Genomic DNA, 23,100 nt, shown 5'->3' on the forward strand with positions numbered 1-23,100 from the left:
GTCATGTCATATTATTTTGTGAAAATGATTGTAGAATACATGTGGCAAAATCACTTATCAAATATAGTCTAGGAGATGAAAATTTCATAATTTTCAAAATTAAAATTAAAAAATATTTATAAAATCTGTAGATATATATAAGAAACTAATGATTTTACGATTTAATTTGATTTTATGATTTAAATTTTGTAATTTTCTAAAAATATGTATATTTTTGAAATATTTTTAATTTAAATGATATTTCGAAATTTGAAATGCCATAATTGAATATATTTATTTTAATGATGATTTATGAGTTATTACCATATTTTTAAAAAGTCCAAAAATATAAATCGAAAATAAATGTAATATATGAGTTATTACCATATTTTAAAAAGTTTACCAAAAATATAAATTAACATTAAGTATAATTGTCCATGTCATATTAATCTATAAGACATGTCATCAATTTTTATTAGTCATGTCATATTATTTTTGTGAGAATGATTGTAGAGAAGACATGTGGCAAAAATTGTCCATGTCATATTAATCTATAAGACATGTCATCAATTTTAGTAGCCATGTCATATTATTTTTGTGAGAATGATTGTAGAGAAGACATGTGGCAAAATCACTTCTCAAATATAGTATAGGGGATACTAAACCTAAACATGTAAAAAATATTCATTTTGTAGTTACTGTATTCGGTATTTGCTAACTGCGTAAAGACAAAAGTCACCGAAGAACCAACCAAACAAAAAGAGACGAAAATTTAAAAAATTCTGTCTAAATGTCTCTCTCTTTTTAAGTTGTCGTCTTCTCGCACATGATTCTTCTTCTTCCTCGAGATGACAAGGCTAGAGAAAGAGATTCTATCAGACCGATCATCATAACTACTGTGTTTTCTGGGATTTCCATCAGGTTTCGTCGCTGAAAGTGAAAAAGTTGCTTTGCTTTTGGCTTTCATTTCATGGTTTCCGCGGGAAACATTCGCCCTCCCTTTTGACGCAAAAGACGAGAAGAAGGTTCGACCATTAAAACTCTAATGATTTACTTCTCCTTTGCTTAGGGTTTATTGCAACTCTGACTGGTTCATATCCACGTGATATTTTTTCTTGTGTATCTCTCTTCTTCTCCGAGCTACCTTTAATCTAATATTGACTTTAATGTGAAAGAAACAGAATGTTTAATCAAATCAGTGAAAGAGAGAAAGAGTAATGAAACTTCCTTTTTTATTATTTTCCTTATTGGGAGGTGTTGAAGATGGTCCACCATTAGGTAACTAAAAGAAAATGACACAGTGAGATCCAATGACTGACACTATAATTTGGTATACAACTGTTTGTGCGATTAGAGGTTTTTGATCAATTTTCTCTTCATTATACAGTTTTTTTTTTTTAAACAGTAGTAAGAACAGGGTCTTTCTGGTGTATAACATGAGTCCGATGTTGAGCTTATAGTAACAAGTAGGAGAAGTAACGTTGACTATTTGTGTGATGGTAAATGACTTAAAAGCCACATCCTTTTTTATCGTCTTTTCTTTATATGTATCTTTGTTGCAGTTCTTGAGTCTTGTTGGGGTTTTTTGATTAATGAAGTTTTTGTATGTATCTCTTGCCTTTTTTTTTTGCCAGTTGAGGAAACATGAATACTTATACAACAACTTCGTCACATTTTGTTCCACCGACAAGGTTTGAAATCTACGACCCTCTCAACCAAATAAGTACTATGTGGGAAGAAAGTTTCAAGAACAATAATGGAGGCTTCTATACTCCTAACTCTGTCATCATCCCCTCAAACGAAAAACCAGACAGCTTGGTACAATTTTCACATTTTATCAACTTCTCTCGTTTTTTTTATTTTGAATTCAGAAACTAATGGTTTGCCAATTTTCATCTTTGTTTCAGAGTGAAGATGGAACAGGAGGGACTCCTCACAAGTTTGACCAAGAGGCTTCCACATCTAGACATCCTGATAAGGTCCGTTATATAATAAGCTCATTTTGTTTTATCTTAATTCCTTTTGTGAATTAAAATCTTTATATCTTCACAGACACAGAGACGGCTTGCACAGAATCGTGAAGCTGCTAGGAAAAGTCGTCTGCGTAAGAAAGTATGGAAACTTCATTACAAAGATCGTGAAAGAGTTATGTTTTTTTTTGTTTAGTTAAAATGATGTTTTTGAGTCTTTGTCTCGTTAGGCTTATGTTCAGCAGCTAGAGACAAGCCGGTTGAAGCTAATTCATTTAGAGCAAGAACTTGATCGTGCTAGACAACAGGTTTGCTAAAATAATCTTTCTTAAGTCTCTTATCGGTATAATGATGTATGATCATGTAATCTTGTAGGGTTTCTATGCGAGCAACCGTGTAGATACTAATCCTCTTAGTTTCCCAGATGACATGGGCTCAGGTTTGAATTTTTTCACCTTTTTTTGACTAATCATTTCAAGTTCAAGATTTTCATTTGTTTGTTTTTGTGATGTTGCTGGTAGGGATTGTTGCATTTGAGATGGAGTATGGACACTGGGTGGAAAAACAGAACAGGCAAATAAGCGAGCTAAGAAGTGTTTTACACGGACAAGTTAGCGATGTAGAACTTCGTTTGCTAGTTGACAATGCAATGAAACACTACTTTCAACTCTTCCGAATGAAGTCAGCTGCTGCAAAACTAGATGTCTTCTACATCATGTCTGGAATGTGGAAAACTTCAGCAGAACGGTTCTTCTTGTGGATAGGTGGGTTTAGACCCTCGGAGCTTCTCAAGGTACTCAAAAAAAAAAAAACTCAAGTTAATGTTTTTTTCTACAATGGTTTTGGGTGTATAGACTTTCTTGATTTTGTTCTGGTTAGGTTCTGTTGCCGCATTTTGATCCTATGATGGATCAACAAGTGTTGGATGTATGTAACTTGAGGCAATCATGTCAACAAGCGGAAGATGCAGTATCTCAAGGTATGGAGAAACTGCAACATACATTAGCAGAGAGTGTAGCAGCTGGGGAACTCGGTGAAGGAAGTTATGTTCCTCAAATAACTTGTGCTATCGAGAGATTGGAGGCTTTGGTCAGCTTTGTTAATCAGGTAAGAAAGAAAGATTGAAACAGTAACAACTAATCTAATAAGAGCTTATCATTATTTATCAGGACTAAGAACTGTTTTGTTAAACTGTTTTTGTTTGTAGGCTGATAATCTGAGACATGAGACATTGCAACAGATGCATCGGATCTTAACCACGAGACAAGCGGCTAGAGGATTGTTAGCATTAGGTGAATATTTCCAAAGGCTTAGAGCTTTAAGCTCGAGTTGGGAAACACGGCAACGTGAACCAACATAAGCAAGGAGATTAAATTTCAAGAACAAGAACATAAGCTTGTGTTTGATGATAATATAATGATTTTCTTCTCTTGCGGCTTTGACGAAAATTGTAAATATCATCAGCAACGTAAAGCTTGTGGCTAGAAACCCAAGCTGTAAATATGTAGATCATGTATGATTTGCTTGTGGTATATTATACGTTATAGTGTATGTTTATAATAATTACGGAATCATATCACACAGATAGGAGGAAAGAAAAATTGATCAGAAGATATATGTTGGATGACTGCATAGAATCTTTGGATGTAGATCGTTGATAAAAAAAAAAAAAAGTAGGTCAGAAGATAAAAAAGACTAGTACTTTCTAAGAGCATATTTATCCCAGTTTTTTGGCCTTATCTTGAGAAAAGAGAGAAAAAAGGGGACCCATGAAATTGTCAAAACCCATGAGAAAAGTTTTCTGAGGAAGAAACTAATCAGTTAAGTTTTTGGTCTGATTGTGAGAGAAGGAAGAGAGAGGGAGGGAGACCACCCTTTAAATCAGATTAAAAAAAAGGAAAAAAAAGAAAGAACCCCATTTGAGTTTATGAGATGAATATGCTCTAAGAAAATTATCTCTAAGAAACTCAATTATTTGGACAACTCTTTGGATGCTTTTCTTCGAGTTTGAACAAAAGCTTGAAGCCTCAAAACACGAGGCAAGTCATTGAACTTGCAATACTTGAAATTGAATGTGTTCTTATTGTTCTTCACTTTACCCATACTCAATGATCCATGCCCAATGTGTGTTTTCCATAGCATATACCATTTTATCAAGTTTTATTTGAATATGTTCTTATTGTTGTTCACTCTACGCATACTCATGAGATGATCCATACCCATTATGTGTTTTTCAAAGTACATACAATTTTATCAAGTTTATGTGCTAGTACAATCATAGTATATCACTATGTATGTTATATGTTTCCCTACATATATGAAACTTAGTTGGTATCTAAATATTGAATGGTCATAAGATAAGGTTTCTTATGATCTATCTTGGCGGGGTATGGGTTGATAATAAACTCGAAGCAAAGCATTGTCAGCCAAGGCTGGGTGCATGCCACATGTGTCTTCCTCTGCTTTCTCAAGAATTATATCAGATCCAATATCCGCCGTATCCACAAGAAGCTCGGCTGGGAAGAGGCTAATCCGGTGGCCACTGATTCGTCGACGTCTGCAACAGTCCAACTTGCCAACCAGGTCTAGCTAATCTTGATTGTTGATTGTGATGAGAAAGAAAATATTTTTCTTGATTGTTGATTGTGATTGTGACAGTAGTTGAATTGACAAATGTGAGCATTAAAAAGACAAGTCAAAAGATCTCTACATCACTGTTACAATCTATTATAATCTCCGTAATGTTATAACGAAATAAATCAAATAAATAGAACATAAATTAGCCATCTATTTTGATCTTTCATTCTCGCTTTCGTTACTTTTGAGACATCATTCTCTTTTCTTCCCAGATTTTGCTAGCTTTCTTTTTGGTTCTAGTTAGTAAAATATCAATTTGAGTATTTTTCATTGAAATTGCTCTAATAAGCTAATTGAGATACAATGGTGACAAAAAAAAGATACAATAAGTTCAAATACCAACTAAACTAATTACATATTTCATTTACTAAAATGATTCACATGATTCAATGTTAAGTCAATGTATCGAGAGTTGTTAGAATCGAAAGCTTCCCCTCATGATGTGTTACTAGTTTTTAAATTTTTGGATCTCTCTTAGAGACCATCAGTGACCTGTGTCTGATCCATGCGACGCATCCTCTCAGTTTCTTCCTCTTTCTTATCATTCTCGATTTTTTAAATGATTTTGAGGAAACTCTTGAGATTTGCGATAATCACACGTTTGTTGGGTACTTGATGATGATGAATGATCATAAGATTGTGAAATTCTTTGTTTTAAGAATGTAATTTTCTTAATTTTTGTGCACTAATTCAAAACATGATTAGAAAAAGGGAATAACATTCTTAGAATTGTTGTTTCCAAATTTGTAAATAGTATTCTATGAACAGTTTCTGTTGGGAATACAAACTTTCACGTATAATAATCAGAACAAACCCTAGTATTTCTAAAGATTTTTTTACTCTCTAGGACACTTTATGTCTTATGAATTACTCAATAAGACACTTCCTACTTGCCACACACATTATGGCTGTTGAAAGTCCTTTATATCCTTATTTTTGACTAGACCACACTAACCTAACCAGAGACAAGTAACTATGGTTTCTTTTTTTTAATTAAAATCCATTTTCTGCCAGACAAAACAAAACACGTGATTCAAAACATAGATCCATTTTCACTTTCCAAAATTTCAAAACCCTTATTTCTGTTTTCTCCATACCTCGAGAATCAAAAACGAAATCGATGAAGAACAATGGTGAAGAAGAAATCCAGAAACTCCAATATGTGCTCTACCTTGATTTTCTATTCCCAATTTCACAGATCTGTCTGAAAAATTCAGTTTAGATTTCAAAAAAGTTAGTTCATCAGATAAGAAACCAAATCTGAGAAAAAATCATCTTTCATTTTAAAGATTTAGTCTTTCCTCTGTTATGTATAAATATAACGAATCTGTTAATTTTTTTTGGAACTGATTTTGTCTATATATGAATTGATGGAACTGATCTTGTTTGAAGGAGAACAAAAACTCTATGAGAGATTACAAGACGCTTTACAAGTTATTCAATTATTCCACTTGTTGAATTATTCATGTTGTTTATTAATTTCTAGTGGTTAGTTTGTTGTGGATGTTAAATCTGATTCCACATTTTGAATTACACACGAGTCCACATGTCGTTATTCATGAGTCTACATTTTTTTTTTATCATATATGTCCACATTTAACTTGTCCACAAACAAATCATCCATATCCACAATTTGTTTTGTGCATTAGTATGTTTTCTTTCGGTTTTGAGAATGTGAACAAGTTTTGTCATGAGATCTCCATCATTTCCACTTGTTGAATTACTCCGGTTTCTTAGACTCAAGTGTGAACACTTGTCTACTGATAAGTGTAAGACTCAATGTGTATTTTTCACGTTTAAGTGTAAAACATGAACACATCTTTCTATCCACATTTTCCATGTCCACACATTTTATATAATCTTTTAAAATATATAAAATATATATATGAAAGTAGATCTTAAAATGTAGAAAAAAGGAAATTACAATCTGCTGTGAAATTATATTTATTTTATATATATTAAATTTTAAGGAAAAGCAAATAAAAGCATTTGATAAAATGACTAATAATAAGAACTTAAAATAAGAAAAGAAGGATGTGTACATTCTTTCTCTTAACCAAACTAAAGGATAGCGATGTCAAAACACATGAGAAAGAAAAGAAAAAAGTGTACCTCCAGCGGAATGTGCCTAAACATGTCAAAAAAAGAAAAAAGTGTCTTGAAGAGTAGCTAACTCTAATATGAATCCTAACAAATCGGAACATGAGAAGGAGTTGCTACAAAAGTAATTGAAGTTAGAAGGGTTAACATGGTAGACAAAAATTTGGGAAAAAAGTTGATTCTAAGCGGATATACAGACTTCTCATGTCTACGGTTGGAGCACTTAATGTAAGCCTGAATGATGAAGTGGCCCAACGACAAGATAGTAAAGCCCACACATCAGAAAGGCCCAGTGAATCAAGTCTCCTACGGTCGTCATCGTCTCTGATAATACCTGTGAATAAGACAACATCCGTAGAGCTGCGTAACTAATTCGACGCTCTCTTAGCTGTGGGAGAAGGACAATAATACTTTCCAGCTGTCTTGTATATTTGTCACTCTTATCTGTCTTTACTATAGAATGTTCCTAGGACTCATATAAGAGTATGATGTGAGACATTGTGAAAGGTTAACGAGAATAATATCATTTCACTCCAAAAGCTCTCGGTTTTACTCTGTTACGCACACTTAAGACTGATGAAGTGGAGAACGGTCCTTCACAGATTTATTCTCCACATGACTTGGACTAGAACTTTGTCAGACAAAACAGGAGACATAACTTCGTAGTTAAAAAGATTAGATTGTTGGTGAGTGGATTTTAAACAAAAACATAACCTGGTCTTTTTATATGGTAACATGATGATGATGATTCAACCTTGATCAGCAACGTGAAGGTTGTTGCTTTGGAAACCAAGTTCTTTTTTTTTGTCGACTTTGGAAACCAAGTTCTCTATAGTTGTTTTCTTGTATTGTGTAATATTATATAGAATCGCATGTGGTATACTATATGATAGTGTGATGATGTTTACAATAGTTATATTCAAGAGGAAAGAAAATTTGATCTAAAATATAAAAAAAAAATCAATAACCAAACTGAAACTTTGTTCCGTCAGAATCAATGGGATTAGTTTTTCTTCTACCTTTACAAAGGAAGGGAAAAATAATCAACAAAATATAAAACTGTAAGAACACCTGAGAATCTGAATCATCTGATCAAAACCACTGGAGAAACATAAAACCACAAAGAAAGAAAAAATGGGATGATGGATGAATAGAGATATCCATAGAGATATACAAAGGAACAAAAAAAAAACAAATCTCAAGAAGATAATGAGCTAAGAAGATCAAGAACTTGTCTGATGTTAGGCCTTTCATTTACAGAGGCAATGCACCTGATTGCAATAGCAAGTGCATCCTCCATGGCCTTTGAGAATTCTTCCCCACCTGCAATGTCTCTGTCTATGCAATCCATTCTCCTACCTTCCTGATCACACAACCTCACCCAATCCGTCAGATCAACGGCTCCTGATTGACCCGAGATTATGTCACCTGCGCTCCGTCTAGTCAGAAGCTCCATAAGTATCACTCCAAACGCATAGACATCGGATTTGAGCGTTGGAACTGGTTTAGAAGCTGATGCAAGTTCAGGAGCTGAGTAACCGAGTGCACTCATGTTTAGGATCTGTTCCGCTACACCAGAGGAACTCATCAGACGGTGAATACAGTAATCCGTTATCCGCACTGTGTTGTCAGGACTCGTGAGGATAATGTTTGTAGGCTTTAAGTTCCCGTGCGGCATCGCTCTATCGTGAAGGTAAAGAAGACACTGCGCAACTTCAACCGCAACTTTTAGTCTTTGGGTGAAAGACATTGGAGAATACCTACGAGGAGTAGTCTCTGCAGAGAAAGGCTTATCACTTTTTAGCTCGAAATAAGATTTAAAGAGACTTTATATATAAAGAGATTCTATCTAACCGTATAGATGCATGGCCAAGCTTTCTCCTCCCAAGTAATCAGAGAGAAGAAGCCTTTCTTGTTCTCTGGGACCCCAATAGTATGCTCGCAGTGGGACAATGTTTGGATGTTTCAACGAACCAATCTTTTTAGCTTCTTTCGCAAAATCTTTCTTGTGCCTCACGAGTCCAACTCTCAACCACTTCACGGTCAACATATGCCCGTTATCCAGAGTCGCTTTGTATAGTGTCCCGTGGCTGCTTCTACCTAGCACTTCTGCAGGAGCTCGTGATAGCTCCTCTGCTGTTAGCTTTAACGAGACATCCAAAAAGAAGAGTTCTCCAGCCAGACGATCGGGTGAGTAAACATCTAACATCACAGGCTGGTCGCTAAAACGAGGCGAAGACAAAGGGGAGCCTCCTCCTGAAGAAGACTTCCGTCCAGATGCTGCGGGATAATCATCAAGGAGGTTAGGTATTGTAGTGGCGGGTAAACACTGCTCGGTTATCTCAGCTTCAGACCCGGGTATCCCGGATAAAGACCGTGAATTCGCGGTGAGCAAGTGGTCGTTAGAGAAGCTCAGAGATGAAGACTGGTGGTGTTCAGCGTTTGAGGTGAAGTTGAGAAAGGAGGGACGAGTAGAGCGTCCGAATTTGGCGTCTCTAGTCGTGGCTCCGTTCTTCCTCCCATGAAAGTCCTTGAGCTGTGTTCGATGATAGACAAACAAAACAAAGAGAACCATAAGAGCTGCTCCAACCGAAGCGACGATGATAGCTATCTTAATGCTAAGCCTCGAATGATTATGACGACCCGCTTTCTCATGCACAGCCAGCTCACCGTTAGAAGAACCCACTGGAGGAGTCCCACCTGGGAGACTTAGCTTGGAGTTACCAGGATAGAACGATGAATGCGGGTAGCTTCTCAGGCTTTCAGGAATGATCCCTGATAAATCGTTGTACGACACATTGAATCTCGCCATTCCGGAAGGGAGCTTGTCAGGAATCTGACCGTTGAAATCATTGTTCGACAAGTCAAGGTACTCAAGGTCACTAAGCTTGTTGAGTTCGCTTGGAAGCTCCCCGGAGAGCTTATTATTAGCAACATTCAGCACTCTGATTCTTTCCATCGTACCTATATCTCCGGGTAACGCACCGGTCAAAGAGTTAGTCGAGAGATCAAGCAACTCCATCTGAGGATCAGAACTTATAGCCATAAGCTCGCTAGCACCCGAACCGCGAAAAGGAATCGGCCCTTCCAAGCTATTCATAGAAAGGTTCAAACTCCTCAAGCTTGCAAAAGCGAAGAAGCTTTGCGGGATCGAGCCGCTGAACTTATTAGAGCTTAGATCAATCACGGAGAACTGAGAAGAAGCCCCTGAATCATCATCCCACAGAGAAGGCAAGCCACCGGAGACAGAGTTATTCCTGATGCTCAACACGCTCAACCTAGAAAACGTATTAGTAAAGTTCGGCAAGGCTCCCGACAAGGTGTTTGAGCTCAAGTCAAGAAACTCTGGAGTAGCCTCCCACTTTCCGACAACAGACACATCTCCTGAAAACGCGTTCCCGCTCAGATCTACCACTAAGCAGGTTTTGAAACTCGACGGAAGATCACCGGACAAGCCGTTGGAGGAAAGATTCAACAGAGTTAAAGTCGTCGAATTGATTTCACTAATTGATCCTGCACTTTGAATAAATTAAAAAAAAAAAGAAAAAACATAAGTTCAGTTATAATTTCGCTAAAATAAAAAAAAATCAAAATATTTCAATTTCCACCTGTGAAACCGTTTTGACTGAGATCAAGCTCTCGCAACGGAATCGAGCTCTGCAGCAGCTCTCCAGGGACTGTACCGAACAGCTGGTTACGCGCGAGCCTCAAGATCCTCAACCCAGGCTGCGATCCGAAACGCGGCAGCTCGCCGTTGATCTGGTTGTTCTCTAAATCGACGACCTCGAGGCTCTTGAACGAAGCGATTGAATCGGCGGCGAAGAAACCTCCGTTCAACGCGTTGTGGCTCAGGTTCAAGTGACGGAGAGTGTTGGAGACGCTGGAGACGTTTTCGATCGATAGAGAAGACAAGCCGCCGTGGAAGCGGTTAGAGCTCAAGTCGACGAACTCGACGTTCCTCAGCTCGGGGAGAATCTCCCGGACGTCTCCCCAGAGCTCGTTCCCGCGCAAATCGAGAGATCTCAGCTGCTGGAGGTTCCGGAACCCGCCGACCGGGAACCCGCCGGAGAATTTGTTGGCGGAGAGGTTGAGGTGGTTGAGGTTCCAGAGATCCGAGATCCGACCCGGGACGGGTCCGTAGAACCCGTTGTCCGACAGATCCAGGCGCTGGAGAGAGGAGATGGCTCCGAGGGAAGGGACGACCCGGCCCGAGAAGTTGTTTCCGGAGAGAGTGAGGTTGCGGAGGGAGGTTAGGCCGGTTAGGGTGCTGAATTTGAGCTCTCCTGATAAACCGAGCCGGTCTAGATTAATGGCGACGATTGAACCGGTTTGTGGGTCGCAGGAGATGCCGGGCCAGTTCTCGGGGCAAGTGGTGGGGTCGGTTAGGCTGCTCGTTGCGGACCATGAGATGCGCTGGTTGGAGGCCTCGTCGCGGATGCCTTTGCGGAACTCGAGTAGAGATCGGAGCTCAGGCTCGGTTACCGCGTTGGCGCCGAGTAGGAGGAGGAGAGAGATGAAGCAGAAAGCGAGAGTGTGGTGGAGAGGACTCATTTAGCCCCGGAAGAGAATGTAAAAACGGAGGATGTGAACCCTAGAGATTCATTATCTGTTGTGTGAGAGAGAGAGAGAGAGAGAGAGACAGTGAGACGGAGATTTAGGGATTGAAACTCGAAACCCTAGATTCTGGAATTTGGAAGAGGGAAGAAGAAAGAGAGAGAGAGAGAGAGTGTGTATCTGTGTGTGTGTGTGTGTGTGTGAAGAGAGAGAGAGTGTGTTCGAGGTTTTACAGAAAATATAAATTTTTATATTTTATTACTATTTATTATGGTATGTCTTTCTCGCTAACGCAATTACAGATGAGATTTCTTTACAATTTCTTCTGTCAATCACATTAATCAATAGTTTCCACTTATAGTTTCATTTTTAAATCGTTTTTACCAATTATGAGTTTTCTCGTATGATTTTGTTCCAAACTAGCTAACTAAAACATTTAATTTTAAAACGTACTTAGTGGGACTAGAGTCAAGAGGGCTAGATTTACGATTTAAAATTTTGGATAAAGGTATACCAAATATCTTCAATATAAATTAGAAATATATTTATATAGAAGAAAAAGAAGACATGGTGGAAGGAATATGATTAGTTTGCAGATAAGTAAAAGAAACAGACTGGAAAAGACAATGGCATGTCGTGGAGTCGTTCTGTCTTTTTTTTTTCCTTTCTTCAGAAAATTCGTACCAAACCCACCTTCTTCGTGTGACGCAACGTCGATACGTGACGGAGAAGTGCAACGCGGCAACACCGTCCTAAAACGGGACGGAGAGACAATAACTTGGTGTGTCACTATACGATTCTTCTTGACCATCAAGTCAAAGTTTGTTTGCTATTTTAAAACTTTTTCAGTTAATTTCAGTTAAGCAATATTAGTTAATCCGAATCACATAAAGTATAAATTAACGTAGTTATATAAACATCATTTCGACAATCTTAAATAAATAATTTTTTAAACAAAACTCAATTAAAAAGTATTTAGATTGTAAAAAAAACAGTTACATTTCATCCACCCCCCGTAAATGTATTTTAAAAGTAAGAAAAGTTCATTATTTTTAGCAGGAGGCTGATGAAGATACATGGTTAATAATGCTCGGAAGAAATGAAATTGTTCGTTTGAAAATTTATGGCACTGTTTTACTGATTGATATATTTATTCCCACTTGGAATATGTATACATCAATCAAATTTGTCGCGACAAATTTTTTGATACGCAAAATATGAACATAGATCTTGAAGAGTCAATTTATTTGGTCCTTTTTAGAATGTCATTTTCTCTAATCATAAAATGAGAGATGCCAAAGTTATTCCACTGTCTACATATGCACACATTGTTATATGTCAATCTCTCTTTCTACATCATATCGGGTCCATCATAATAAATATCATTTTGTCATTGTCGAAACTTGACAACAAGTTGAAATACCATTATTAAATACTCTGCTTTTCTTAGTATATAGTAGTATTAAACTAATCTTCTAGAATAATTAGAACATGCCATTGCGTAATAAGAAAAACTTCAAAGGTAATATTATAAATTGTTGTTTCCAAATTTCCACCGAAAAAGGTTGGTTTCCCGTGACTCTTCTAAGATCTCAAGTTATCTCTAGGAGGAGAATAAAAACTCATAAATGTAAAAAGTACATTTTGTCGTCCAAACTTGCCTTTTTTTAACTATAAATAAAGCTCAAAAAGTTTCTGAGAAGCACCTGATTAAATATAAGTTTCACTGCTATTGAAGCGGCCAAGAAAAGCTATTCCGGGTTCTCAAGATTTGAGATATCAAAGGACTTGATGAGCCTTTCCATAGTATCTGTTGATGAACGGCGACTGCAAAATGGGCAAAAACAAGCAAACCACATTTTACATATTGACGGCTCTGTAAACAATTAACAAACCATACTAAAAAAAAAAACTGTTTTTGATTCTCTTTTGTTCTTACCTTGACGCCACTGACATCTGGTGTTTCTGGTGAAGGCTGAGGGTAGAATTTGTAGAACTTCATGCTTTGAAAAGCTTGCTTAGTATCTTCGCTCATTTCTTCTATTGCTTTCTTTCGGGCCTCTCTAGCCTGCAAGGATCGTTCCGTACGCAAAACAGTTTAATTTTAATGTTGTAGCGCACAGATATCATTCATCTCGGTTTGATTAGGTCTTTTACCTCTCGATTAGCTTTCTTTGCAGCTCGAACTTGCTCTTTGACATACTCCTGAGATAAAAAAAAAAAACAAAAGAGCTTAGACAAATCTTCAACCGTCATGAACTAGCTATTGAGTTATATATACATCTACACTTACTTTGAACTCATCCTTTTGCTCTGCAGATAAGGCTTCCTCTTCAATCAGTTTATCAACAAATTCCTGGAATACATAAGCAAAAATCAATGCAAGAACACACGAGGACGGAGCGGTGCTAACATGAATACGCTCTTCAGCCAAATGAAGAAGTGATTTTCAAGTTTCATCATTACAGAAAAGCCAAAGGCACACACCTCAAGTTCGTCAAACTCCCAATCAAACTCACATACAACCTGCACAGAGAGATCATTAAAGCTTTGATTATTAAAAAAAAATACCCCACATATTTTGTGTAAACTGTCACTTCCAGTACATTCATTACTTGCTGGGAGACTTACCGGCGGTTCAGAGGGGAACATTATTTGGACCTCAGTACTCTGTTCGAGTTCATCTTCCTTAAATGGCTGATAGAAATCTGCAAAGCGAAAAAAAAAACGAGAGATCAGATATTATTTGATAACCACATGACATAACAATGAATAAACTAATAGCATGCCAATGACATGTACTATAATGATTCTCACTCTGCAAATGTTAGATAGTATTAGTACTGAAAAACAAAACTCACATGGAAGGCAGTACTCGTACTTCTTAACACGATCTTCCTTCATATGTCTGAGAGCAGCTCTGCACATAATATAAAGCTAAAACTGAGCACACCGAAATTGGCAGATTCATTCAAACAATACTATCTGTATGAGAATAAAGATCTGCAATACTAAAGACCCACATCTAAAATCATGCTCCCTAACGACAAATTACTAGGCAGAGATAGCGGAACAAACGATGCAACGTGAAGCCATGTTTCATGGTCTAATGTCAATACCATATGCAATGTAACTCACAAATCCTTTCATAGCAAGTAGACATCCAGTTTTTTAATTCTATCAGTTATCTGACATTGAGAAGAGAAGACAACACATGTTACTTACCTCCTCTGTGTACAGGTCATGACAAAAATCTGAAAGTTCATCCTATCAACTTGTCTACCTCTGCAGTAAAATAAAGAAGCAAAGGTAATTAGCAAGTGCTAGTAAACATTCAAAAAAGAATAGTAAGCAAATGTGTTCAGATACAAGTGAACTCATGGACTAAGAGTACCTTTTGTCAAACGGAATGTAAGGAAGCCAGTCCATTTTCATCGTCTTCATTGGAAGGATTTCCTCAATCTCTCTCTGAACCGACGTGACTCCTATCTTATCAGAAGGTGGAAAGGGTGACTCAACCTACAAATATAGCATGGATAAATTAATCACAAGAAATGATATATGATACTGAATCCAGAGATCAACGATAGCAAGCAAACATTGGCAGAGCCAGAGATTCAAACAAGAACTTACAGCAACAACGGCCGGGACAAGGACAATCTTGTTTGCGCCTTTGTAAGGGACTAACTGAGCTGTAACGATGAAAAGAAAAAATTAAAGAGTAATTATAAGTAAATTTTTAAGAAAAAAACGGAGAGCATACTGCACAGCCTGGTAGAGATTTAAGCACTTGGAAAGAACAAGATGTTATAACAAGTTTGAAGACAAGGAAACTGCCAAACATAAAAGAAACGTAGCACATACAGCTCCAACTATCAATAACCAAAACAAGAACAAAAGCGAGAGAGACCGCTTACGTTCCGTACAGCCAAAAACAAAGACCTTCTTCCCGTGGAGCAAACCACCTTCCTCCAATGCTTCCTAACATACAAGTGAAGAAACAAAAAATATTCAGAATCTCATCAACCTTGGAAAACTTGCAAACTAAACAATAGACAGCAAAATTGGAGAATGTAACCCAAACAACTTACTTCAAGATTTTTGAAATCCCAATTGAATTGATAAACTGCATCCAACTTGTCCCACTGCCATCACAAGTTTAACAAACGTAAGCAAAGAACAAATTGAATTTATCAATAAGAGACATTAACTACACAATATACCTCAGTTCCCACTGGAAATGCAGCCTTCCACAAACCCTCCTGAAAAGAAAAACAAACAAGCGCACATGTACCATTAAGAAAACTAACTATCCCTTTGTTTAGAAATACAAAACACTGAAACGCTTTCAAGATACCAAGAGAACAAGATACACTACAACATTCAATAAGAAACTTTCCCTTCAGTAACTCCATCTCACCATGACATACCATATATGGCAAAATCTGTTGAAATGATTATTCAAGAGTAAAGGCATTACCAGATTACGCTCATCCTCGAAGTACTCAGGCTCTTCCTGTGGCTTAGCCACTCGAGCTTTCTTAGCTCTGGGAGCAGGTTTCTTCTCCTCCTTCACTTCGACATCCTTCTTCGCTGTCCTCTTTCGCTTACCACCACCTCGACCAGCAGGTTTCTTCTTATCTACCTCTACATCCTCCTCCTCCTTTTGCTGAGAAGACGAAGCGACATCGACCTGCTTCGACGAATCAGGCTCCTCCGGTTTAACTTCCTCTTCCTGATTCTCCTTGACCTCTTCTCCGTTCTCCTCGGCGACTGCCTCCTTAGGCTGTTGTTGACTCTCCTCCTGCGTCGACGCCTCGAGAGACTCGGCAATCACCTCGTCGTTCTGTCTCTCCGCGACAGCAGCACCTTTGCGGCCACCTCCTGCTTTGGAGGCACCCCTTCTCTTCGCTCCTTTCTTCATCGCACAGATTGAGAAGAAACGCTACTAGTGCTTCGCCGACGGAGAGATAGAGAAGTTAGGGCTCTGTGGCGGTGGATCCGGAATTTCGAATTTCAGATTTTAAGGGTTTTGTTTATTTTATATATCTATTTCATCCACGTTGTCTGTGTCCTGCGTCAAAGCAACGCCTCTTCTAAATAGAAATTAGGGTTTCTTTTTCTTTCTTTTTTCCCCCAAATTAAATAAGGCGCCGGTTTGCTTAAATATTGCAAGTCCCAAAACTAAAACTAAAACATTTATTTTGCCGGTAATAATTTAATTATTTTTGAATTTTGGAATGGTGGAAGTTTGACGATCATCTTTCAGATTTATTTGCATTTTATTTTCATCTTCATTTTTTTCATTTTTTTTTCATCTTCATAGCTTTTCCTTTTTGGTTTGTCAACCTCACACATACATAGAATTTTTACATAGTTTTAAAGGATTTTTCTTTGTTTTATTAAAAATCCTATATATTTCTTTTACAGCTATGTTGTTTATATTTGAAAATTATTTTCAAAATGTGAATGAAAATGAAAGCCTACCTAAAAAATATTAGAGTTCTCACAGTCACACACATGTTATTTCATTTCTTAATGGGTTTGGTTTTTTAAACAAACGGGCCTATATATTGAAGACCAATTACATGCGCATCGTTAATTCAAGATGACTCAGTGTGTGTGTGACTCAGCAAAGATCGGATTGCTTGTGGGTAGGGATGTTAATATGGGTAAACCCAACTCGTTTAGACCCGCCCCATTTAGAACCCATATAAGTTTAGACCCATATAGGTTTAGACCTAACTATTATGGCTACCCATTTAGAACTCACGAAATTTACATGTACCCATTTAAACTCATTTAGATCCATTTAGATCAGAAATACAAATCGAGTTTTCCTATTAAAAAACACAAATCGAGTTTTCCCGCCAAAACTGTTAAATCGAGTTTTCTCACCAAAACCACAAAATTAAGTTTTCCCGTCAAAATCGTAAAATCGAGTTTTCCCGCCAAAATCGTAAAATCGAGTTTTCCCGCCAAAACCACAAATCGAGTTTTTCCACCAAAACCGTAAAACATATTTTTCCCGCTAAAAACCGTAAAATCAAGTTTTCCTATCAGAAATACAAATCGAGTTTTCCCGCCAAAACCACGAAATAGAGTTTTCCCGCCAAAAACACAAATCGAGTTTTCGTATCAGAAACACTAATCGAATTTTCCCGCCAAAACTGTAAAATCGAATTTTCCCGCCAAAATCGAGTTTTCCCGCCAAAACCACAAGAATCGAATTTTCCCACCAAAATCGTAAAATCGAGTTTTCCCGCCAAAATCGTAAAATCGAGTTTTCCCGCAAAAATCACAAATCGAGTTTTCTCGCCAAAACCACAAAATCGAATTTTTCTGCCAAAACTGTAGAATCAAAAAATTTCCGTCAAAACATCAAAATCAAAAAATTTCCGCATAAACCACAAATCTAATTTTATGTTAAATTACAACAAAAAAACATAAACGGGTTAAATGAGTCTCCATTTATTTTAGTGAAAACCCAATTAATAAATGGGTCTTAAAAGGGTTACCCATTTGAAACCCGACTAGCTAAATGGGTCTAAATGGGCATTTATTTTTTCTAAAACCCATTAAGAACCCGCGGGTTTGAACCCATTTTAACATCCCTACTTGTGTGTGTAGACGACACAGTCCTCTAATGGTTGTGCGACGCAAGTGAGGACGTAACCCTTCTGAATCTGCTCTTCGTCAATGAAAGAACCTAGCGACTGATCCACTTTTCCAGACACTATCTTCCCGCAACAAGTCCCACAAGTCCCTGACCTACAAGAGTACGGCAGTTCCATTCCCGCGTTCTCCGCCGATTCAAGTATGCAACTATCTTCGACTACTTCGATCTCCCGCCCCTCTCCCTCCGTATTAATCAGCTTCACTCTACGAGACGCCGTTGCAAACACCTTCACACGATTGCCTCTCGACGACGGGGAAAAAGACAGAGCATAAGGCTTCTTGAGCGTGGTCATAAGCCGAGAACGTGATGGTGATATTAGAGGAGGTTTGATGCTGCATGACAGCACTAATTGAACCATGATGCCTTCTCTTTGGTTGAAATTGTGTAAAAAACAATTAATGAATCAAGATAAAACTTATATATTTTACGCTTATACATGATACATCAGCGCGAAGATCATGCACGTAACACGTGCAGAGAGTGATGCTATGTGTAGTTATAGCTCGCAACCAACGTGGTGTGGTCCGATTCACTCATAATGCGAATCAGGTTAAATTACTCCAAACAGTACTATGAGGTATTTTGCTAATTAAATCGTTATCCGAGGACTTGTTTTACAAATCTACTGTTTCTAAAACTTGTACTCCACTGTTATCGTCTCGAATCGGAAGCTCAAAAACAATGGATTCCGAGGAGTAAGTAAGCACGAAAGCATTTATTCACTATGTTCTCCTCTTCGAAACTGCAACCGCCCAAACCTGCAATCTTCGTGAATCCGATTTTCAAACAAGGATTCATCGGCAAAAGTCCTCCGTTCCGCCGCCGGTACACTCTCCGGCGAGCCTCTCTGCGATTCGCCAAGGTTTCGGACTCAATCGCGTCTCCATCGCACTCGAATCCGCACGAATCTTCTTCCGAATCGTCGTCCCGTCTGACCTCTTCCGTTGGACAACCTCCTCTCCAACTCTCTCAGTGGACGCTCACGCCGCAGAGACACTTCGTCTTGCTCAACGTCGTCGCTTGCGTTGTAAGTCTCTCTCGTGGATCTAGGTCAAATCAATTTTGACTGCTTCTTTGCCAAATTCAATATAAGCTGACGATAGATCATCACCATGTATTTGATACTTATTGATTCTAACGATGCGTCATTACCATTACTGTACACTTGTAGACGGCGATCTCAGCATCATGGCTATTCTTAGCTGCGATTCCTACTCTTCTGGTTAGTTCTTGAACATTTGCTTTTTTTTATAGATTTAACAGATCTTTGGGGTTAAATCTCTTTTAAGTGTTGTTTACATTGACATGTTGTTAAAAGGCTTTCAAGAAAGCAGCAGAGTCGCTTGAGAAGCTTTTGGATGTAACCAGAGAAGAGTTACCCGATACAATGGCTGCTCTTCGCTTATCAGGGATGGAGATCAGTGACTTAACTATGGAGCTTAGTGATTTAGGGTTTGTTTTTTGTTTTTTGTTTCTTGCCTCGCAATCGCATATACATCTTCGTTTCATGTCTGACAACTCTTTGGTGTTGTTGTGTTTGTTTTTTGGTAGCCAAGGCATCACTCAAGGTGTTAAAAGCTCAACACGGGCTATTCGCGTGGCTGAAGATAGACTAAGGCGGTTTACTAACATGAATCCAGGTTTAGCCAATCATTACTTTCAAAAGCTTTTGTTTTTTTCAGATATGGGATACTACTTCATGGTTAACTTCCATGTTTTACTTCATTCAGTAGCTTCAATGCAGGAGGAGGAGGAGGTGATGCATCAGACCAAGAGAAAGGAAACAGAACCAGCGGTGGCTAGAGCAGCGAGGAACTTCAAGGAAGGGATCGTTAAGGGACGTTCTTTATGGCAGTTGTTCTTCACATTCGCTCGCTTCTCCAAAACCGCCACGAGTTATTTGGCGAAGCGAGTTAAGCAGTAGAAGGTTTATAATCACATCCTTGTTTTTCCCTTTGCCCTTTGACAAAAACCGAGTCTAGCTCGAGTCTTGGTAGCTTAAGAATACTCTAGTTTGATGGATATGAAACTATGAAGATGATATGAATCATAAGACGTGCATCAAGTTTCTTTTAGTGTTATTGGTAAACAAGAGTATTTAATTCTACATCATAACAAAGTTAAGAAAGACTATAGCTACATGTCGTACTTGTTAACTCCACCTCTTTTCCCCGAGCTCACCATCGGTTTCCTTGTCCGTTTACTTGCCACGTTGAGACTCCTCGCTGTAGTTTTAACATGTGAAGCTTCTTCTTCCTTCTCCTGCCACACAAAACCAGAAGCCAAGCATAGAATAAAAGAACATAAATACTCGTCTTAGGTTACAAAAGAGAAAATAATCATCAGTTTACATTTCTTGATTTAGCTTTAACTGCGTCTGAAGAAGAAGATGATCGTCTGAGATTCAGACACTCTAGGAAAGCCATCACAGTTTGAGTGATGGGCTTGCGCCTATGTCTTTTGTTATCCCTCTCTTTACGCATCTTCTCTGTGTCTTTAATTAATTTCCCCTCTTTGTGACTTTATGACCAAATCGTCCTTTCTACAAAAAGACCAAAAGATTAATCATTCTTCTAGATGCGACTAAAAAGCAGTAAAGATAGATTCCAATTCAATCTTGTTTCAGTTTTTGCTCCTCGTTTCTATGCAGTGGCCGTCTCTGTCTTTGTAGAAGCTGCTAGAAAAAATCCAAAAAAAAAATTGATAGGTCCGATAAGCAATCCAGTATCCACCGAATCCGGTTTATGGATAGTCTTAGGGATAGGTATTTAATCAGATACCCGAACTCATATCCCAATTGGATCCAAAAAACTCGAACCAAACAGCAAAATATTCGAACATGTATTGATTTAGAAGATACTCCCTCCTTTTTTTAAAGATATATTTTTTAGAAAAATAAATTGTTTCACAAAGATGTATTTTTTATGTTTCCTATATAAAAATTGCAAATTTCAATAAAATTGATTGAATTTATTAAAAGACTATTGGTTAAAATGCATTGGAATTCGATAATTTCTAAAAAAAATGTATAATTAATGTGTTTTCTTAATATATGTGAAAACACCAAAACATACATCTTTAAAAAACAGAAGGAGTATTAGATATCCAAATCCGAACGAATAATATTCAAACCTAAACAAATAATATCCAAAAATAACTGAATATATGTATATTTTTCTTATATTTTTAGTTTACATGTTTTATTTTATTTAAAATATTTATATCAATGTTACGATCATATAATATATATAATTACGGAGAAAATGATTTGATATTCATTTAAAATATATGTAAAATTTTTGTTTTATATATTAACAAAAATTATATCCAAATTTAAAAACAAAAATCAAACTAATGTCTACTTATTTTTGAATTCTTAACTCCAAGACTTAAAAACGAAAAAAATCTAATTCTTTTCTTTTAAAATTTAATTATTCGAATCTCACTCGAATTAACTGATCCAAATTAAAAAACCTGAATTCGATCTGAAATACAAAAATATCCAAAGGGATTCTATACTACTATAACGAAATTCTCAAAAGTCCAAAATATTCGACGTAAATCCGTTGATAGCTATATCTATTTTATTAATTCTTCAACATGTCCAATTGATATTAGTTGTGTCCATTTTAAAATATAATTTTGTCTAAAATATAACTACATAAATTAAACTATAAATTCAACTAAGTATAACTGTATCTAAAGTATAACTGCTCCACGTTTGCTAACCACTAAAAATCCTATTTTAAAGGGATATGAATATGGCAACAAAATGTAGATGTACGTATGTTGACAGAAATGATAACCATCTAAATATAACTGCTCCATATATTATGTCCAAGAACTAAAATGAATTATTATACGTATGTTGACAAAACAAAACACATGTGTACATATATGTATATATATAACATTAGTGTATTTGATTTAGCTAAATCGTTAACTAATATCTTGATTCAAGTCTCAGTAAAGATATATATATATACAAATATATAAAATATTTAGAAAATACACAAATTTAGTTTTTATATTTTATTTTCATTTGACATATAAAATATAAAAATAATCTTGATTATTTAAATATTTTTTTGTAACAAGTTAAGATTTATGACATTTAATTGAAAATATCAAAAATTTATAAATATTTATTTGTTTAATGTAAATAATAAAATTAAACTTCAAATCCAAAGTAAAACAAAAGTAAAATATTATTAATAAATTGTCGATAACAGAACTAAAAAACCTAACTACTTTATCAAAAATCACAAACAGATTTTAAAAACAAAATTAAAAACTAAAAAGGGTAAAATTTATTTATTGGTTTAACCAGTGGCTTAACCGGTAACCGGATTCCATGTTTTAGTGATTTTTGCGGGTTTTGTTAGATTTATAAATATAAAAACTTAAAATTCATAAATATTTATATGTGTAATGTGAATAATAAAATTAACTTTCAAAAAGTAAACGAAAAGTAAAACATTATTAATAATTGTCGATAACAAAATTGAAAAACGTAACTTCTTTATTAAAAATTATACAAAATAGATTTAAAAAACGTAAATAAAAACTAAAATAAAAAGAGTAAAAGTTATCTATTGGCTCAACCAGTGGTTCAACCGGTAACCGGGTTACGAGTTTTAGTGGTTTTTTGTGGATTTTATTGAGTTTTAAATATCAGAAATTATAAATTCATAAATATTTATATGTGTAATATGAATAATTAAATTAAATTTAATATCCAAAGTAAATCAAAAATAAAACATTATTAATAAATTGTCGATAACAAAACTGAAAACTTTAGCTTATTTATTGAAAATTATACAAAACAGATTTTAAATACATAATTAATTATCTTTTTAAAAGTAAAATTTATTTATTGGTTTAACCGGTAACCGAGTTCTAGGGTTTAGTGATTTTTAACGGGTTTTACTAGATTTTTTCACAAAACTCAAACTGAATTTATCTTGATCACCGGATTTACCGGTTCATTCGCAAATCCGAATACAGTTGATAGTTTTTACAAAAGCATAATAATAATATATATAATTTTATTAAAATATTTAATATATGATCATTAAATAGAGATTTCCTTAAAATTTTGTATTTAATATAATTATCAACATCCATTTTTATTGCAAACTATTCTTCCATATAAAACCAAAATTTATGTAGAAATCTGTT

General features: G+C 36.2%; 6 protein-coding genes across 10 annotated transcripts; 2 read left to right on the plus strand and 4 right to left on the minus strand.

Moving 5' to 3' along the window:
- The first annotated feature begins 719 nt into the window (after positions 1-719).
- On the plus strand, positions 720-3,515 carry LOC108814660 (transcription factor TGA4). Of its 2 annotated transcripts, XM_018587272.2 has the most exons (10): positions 720-1,004; positions 1,385-1,478; positions 1,614-1,797; positions 1,887-1,958; positions 2,032-2,091; positions 2,180-2,257; positions 2,325-2,388; positions 2,471-2,742; positions 2,829-3,056; positions 3,157-3,515. In XM_018587272.2, the coding sequence occupies exons 3-10, from the start codon at positions 1,624-1,626 to the stop codon at positions 3,307-3,309; spliced, it is 1,101 nt and encodes a 366-aa protein (XP_018442774.1). In that variant the 5' UTR covers positions 720-1,004; positions 1,385-1,478; positions 1,614-1,623; the 3' UTR covers positions 3,310-3,515. The 2 variants fall into 2 exon arrangements, with proteins under 2 accessions (XP_018442774.1, XP_018442773.1); XM_018587271.2 differs by lacking the exon at positions 1,385-1,478.
- A 4,135-nt stretch (positions 3,516-7,650) lies between these two features.
- LOC108817276 (probable inactive receptor kinase At5g10020) lies at positions 7,651-11,474 on the minus strand. Its single transcript, XM_018589925.2, has 3 exons — positions 10,295-11,474; positions 8,541-10,199; positions 7,651-8,462 (listed from the first exon to the last, which is right to left on the minus strand). Exons 1-3 carry the CDS (start codon positions 11,235-11,237, stop codon positions 7,885-7,887), a joined length of 3,180 nt encoding a protein of 1,059 aa, XP_018445427.1. The 5' UTR covers positions 11,238-11,474; the 3' UTR covers positions 7,651-7,884.
- Positions 11,475-11,771: 297 nt separating this feature from the next.
- Positions 11,772-16,362, minus strand: LOC108817277 (protein HEAT INTOLERANT 4). Of its 2 annotated transcripts, XR_008936899.1 has the most exons (15): positions 15,721-16,362; positions 15,464-15,502; positions 15,332-15,385; positions 15,158-15,221; positions 14,874-14,932; positions 14,635-14,759; positions 14,466-14,525; positions 14,102-14,160; positions 13,872-13,948; positions 13,728-13,766; positions 13,534-13,596; positions 13,398-13,445; positions 13,180-13,308; positions 12,947-13,067; positions 11,772-11,992 (listed from the first exon to the last, which is right to left on the minus strand). XR_008936899.1 is itself a non-coding variant. In XM_018589927.2 (14 exons), the coding sequence occupies exons 1-14, from the start codon at positions 16,162-16,164 to the stop codon at positions 13,020-13,022; spliced, it is 1,308 nt and encodes a 435-aa protein (XP_018445429.1). In that variant the 5' UTR covers positions 16,165-16,361; the 3' UTR covers positions 12,746-13,019. The 2 variants fall into 2 exon arrangements, 1 of the variants encoding a protein (XP_018445429.1); XM_018589927.2 differs by lacking the exon at positions 11,772-11,992 and having other exon boundaries at positions 12,746-13,067; positions 15,721-16,361.
- Positions 16,363-17,854: 1,492 nt separating this feature from the next.
- On the minus strand, positions 17,855-18,287 carry LOC108815208 (probable ferredoxin-4, chloroplastic). The gene has a single exon (XM_018587856.2). It carries the CDS (start codon positions 18,275-18,277, stop codon positions 17,855-17,857), a length of 423 nt encoding a protein of 140 aa, XP_018443358.1. The 5' UTR covers positions 18,278-18,287.
- A 269-nt stretch (positions 18,288-18,556) lies between these two features.
- LOC108814666 (uncharacterized) lies at positions 18,557-20,000 on the plus strand. 3 transcript variants are annotated; one of them, XM_018587278.2, is made up of 5 exons: positions 18,557-18,946; positions 19,091-19,141; positions 19,238-19,371; positions 19,471-19,559; positions 19,650-20,000. In XM_018587278.2, exons 1-5 carry the CDS (start codon positions 18,644-18,646, stop codon positions 19,841-19,843), a joined length of 771 nt encoding a protein of 256 aa, XP_018442780.1. In that variant the 5' UTR covers positions 18,557-18,643; the 3' UTR covers positions 19,844-20,000. The 3 variants fall into 3 exon arrangements, with proteins under 3 accessions (XP_018442780.1, XP_018442781.1, XP_018442782.1); XM_018587279.2 differs by having other exon boundaries at positions 19,653-20,000; XM_018587280.2 differs by having other exon boundaries at positions 18,558-18,946; positions 19,664-20,000.
- LOC108814667 (elicitor peptide 5) lies at positions 19,965-20,709 on the minus strand. The gene is made up of 2 exons (XM_018587281.2): positions 20,271-20,709; positions 19,965-20,181 (listed from the first exon to the last, which is right to left on the minus strand). Exons 1-2 carry the CDS (start codon positions 20,400-20,402, stop codon positions 20,056-20,058), a joined length of 258 nt encoding a protein of 85 aa, XP_018442783.1. The 5' UTR covers positions 20,403-20,709; the 3' UTR covers positions 19,965-20,055.
- Between the last annotated feature and the right edge of the window lie 2,391 nt (positions 20,710-23,100).

This window comes from Raphanus sativus, chromosome 7, assembly GCF_000801105.2.
Source record: "Raphanus sativus cultivar WK10039 chromosome 7, ASM80110v3, whole genome shotgun sequence".
NCBI classification, from domain to species: Eukaryota; Viridiplantae; Streptophyta; class Magnoliopsida; order Brassicales; family Brassicaceae; genus Raphanus; species Raphanus sativus.

What these genes read in the sequence shown, in the direction of transcription:
- LOC108814660 (XM_018587272.2), top strand. Translation starts at nt 1,624, where the DNA reads ATGAATACTTATACAACAACTTCGTCACATTTTGTTCCACCGACAAGG. An exon ending in CATCTAGACATCCTGATAAG is followed by an intron (nt 1,959 to 2,031) that starts GTCCGTTATATA and finishes ATATCTTCACAG; the next exon opens with ACACAGAGACGGCTTGCACA. An exon ending in TTGATCGTGCTAGACAACAG is followed by an intron (nt 2,258 to 2,324) that starts GTTTGCTAAAAT and finishes GTAATCTTGTAG; the next exon opens with GGTTTCTATGCGAGCAACCG.
- LOC108817276 (XM_018589925.2), bottom strand. Translation starts at nt 11,237, where the DNA reads ATGAGTCCTCTCCACCACACTCTCGCTTTCTGCTTCATCTCTCTCCTC. An exon ending in CAGTCAAAACGGTTTCACAG is followed by an intron (nt 10,200 to 10,294) that starts GTGGAAATTGAA and finishes TTCAAAGTGCAG; the next exon opens with GATCAATTAGTGAAATCAAT. An exon ending in CTTGGCCATGCATCTATACG is followed by an intron (nt 8,463 to 8,540) that starts GTTAGATAGAAT and finishes CTTTCTCTGCAG; the next exon opens with AGACTACTCCTCGTAGGTAT.
- LOC108817277 (XM_018589927.2), bottom strand. Translation starts at nt 16,164, where the DNA reads ATGAAGAAAGGAGCGAAGAGAAGGGGTGCCTCCAAAGCAGGAGGTGGC. An exon ending in TCGAGGATGAGCGTAATCTG is followed by an intron (nt 15,503 to 15,720) that starts GTAATGCCTTTA and finishes TTTTCTTTTCAG; the next exon opens with GAGGGTTTGTGGAAGGCTGC. An exon ending in ATGACCTGTACACAGAGGAG is followed by an intron (nt 14,161 to 14,465) that starts GTAAGTAACATG and finishes TATTATGTGCAG; the next exon opens with AGCTGCTCTCAGACATATGA.
- LOC108815208 (XM_018587856.2), bottom strand. Translation starts at nt 18,277, where the DNA reads ATGGTTCAATTAGTGCTGTCATGCAGCATCAAACCTCCTCTAATATCA.
- LOC108814666 (XM_018587278.2), top strand. Translation starts at nt 18,644, where the DNA reads ATGTTCTCCTCTTCGAAACTGCAACCGCCCAAACCTGCAATCTTCGTG. An exon ending in TCAACGTCGTCGCTTGCGTT is followed by an intron (nt 18,947 to 19,090) that starts GTAAGTCTCTCT and finishes GTACACTTGTAG; the next exon opens with ACGGCGATCTCAGCATCATG. An exon ending in CTGCGATTCCTACTCTTCTG is followed by an intron (nt 19,142 to 19,237) that starts GTTAGTTCTTGA and finishes TGTTGTTAAAAG; the next exon opens with GCTTTCAAGAAAGCAGCAGA.
- LOC108814667 (XM_018587281.2), bottom strand. Translation starts at nt 20,402, where the DNA reads ATGCGTAAAGAGAGGGATAACAAAAGACATAGGCGCAAGCCCATCACT. An exon ending in TTAAAGCTAAATCAAGAAAT is followed by an intron (nt 20,182 to 20,270) that starts GTAAACTGATGA and finishes TTTGTGTGGCAG; the next exon opens with GAGAAGGAAGAAGAAGCTTC.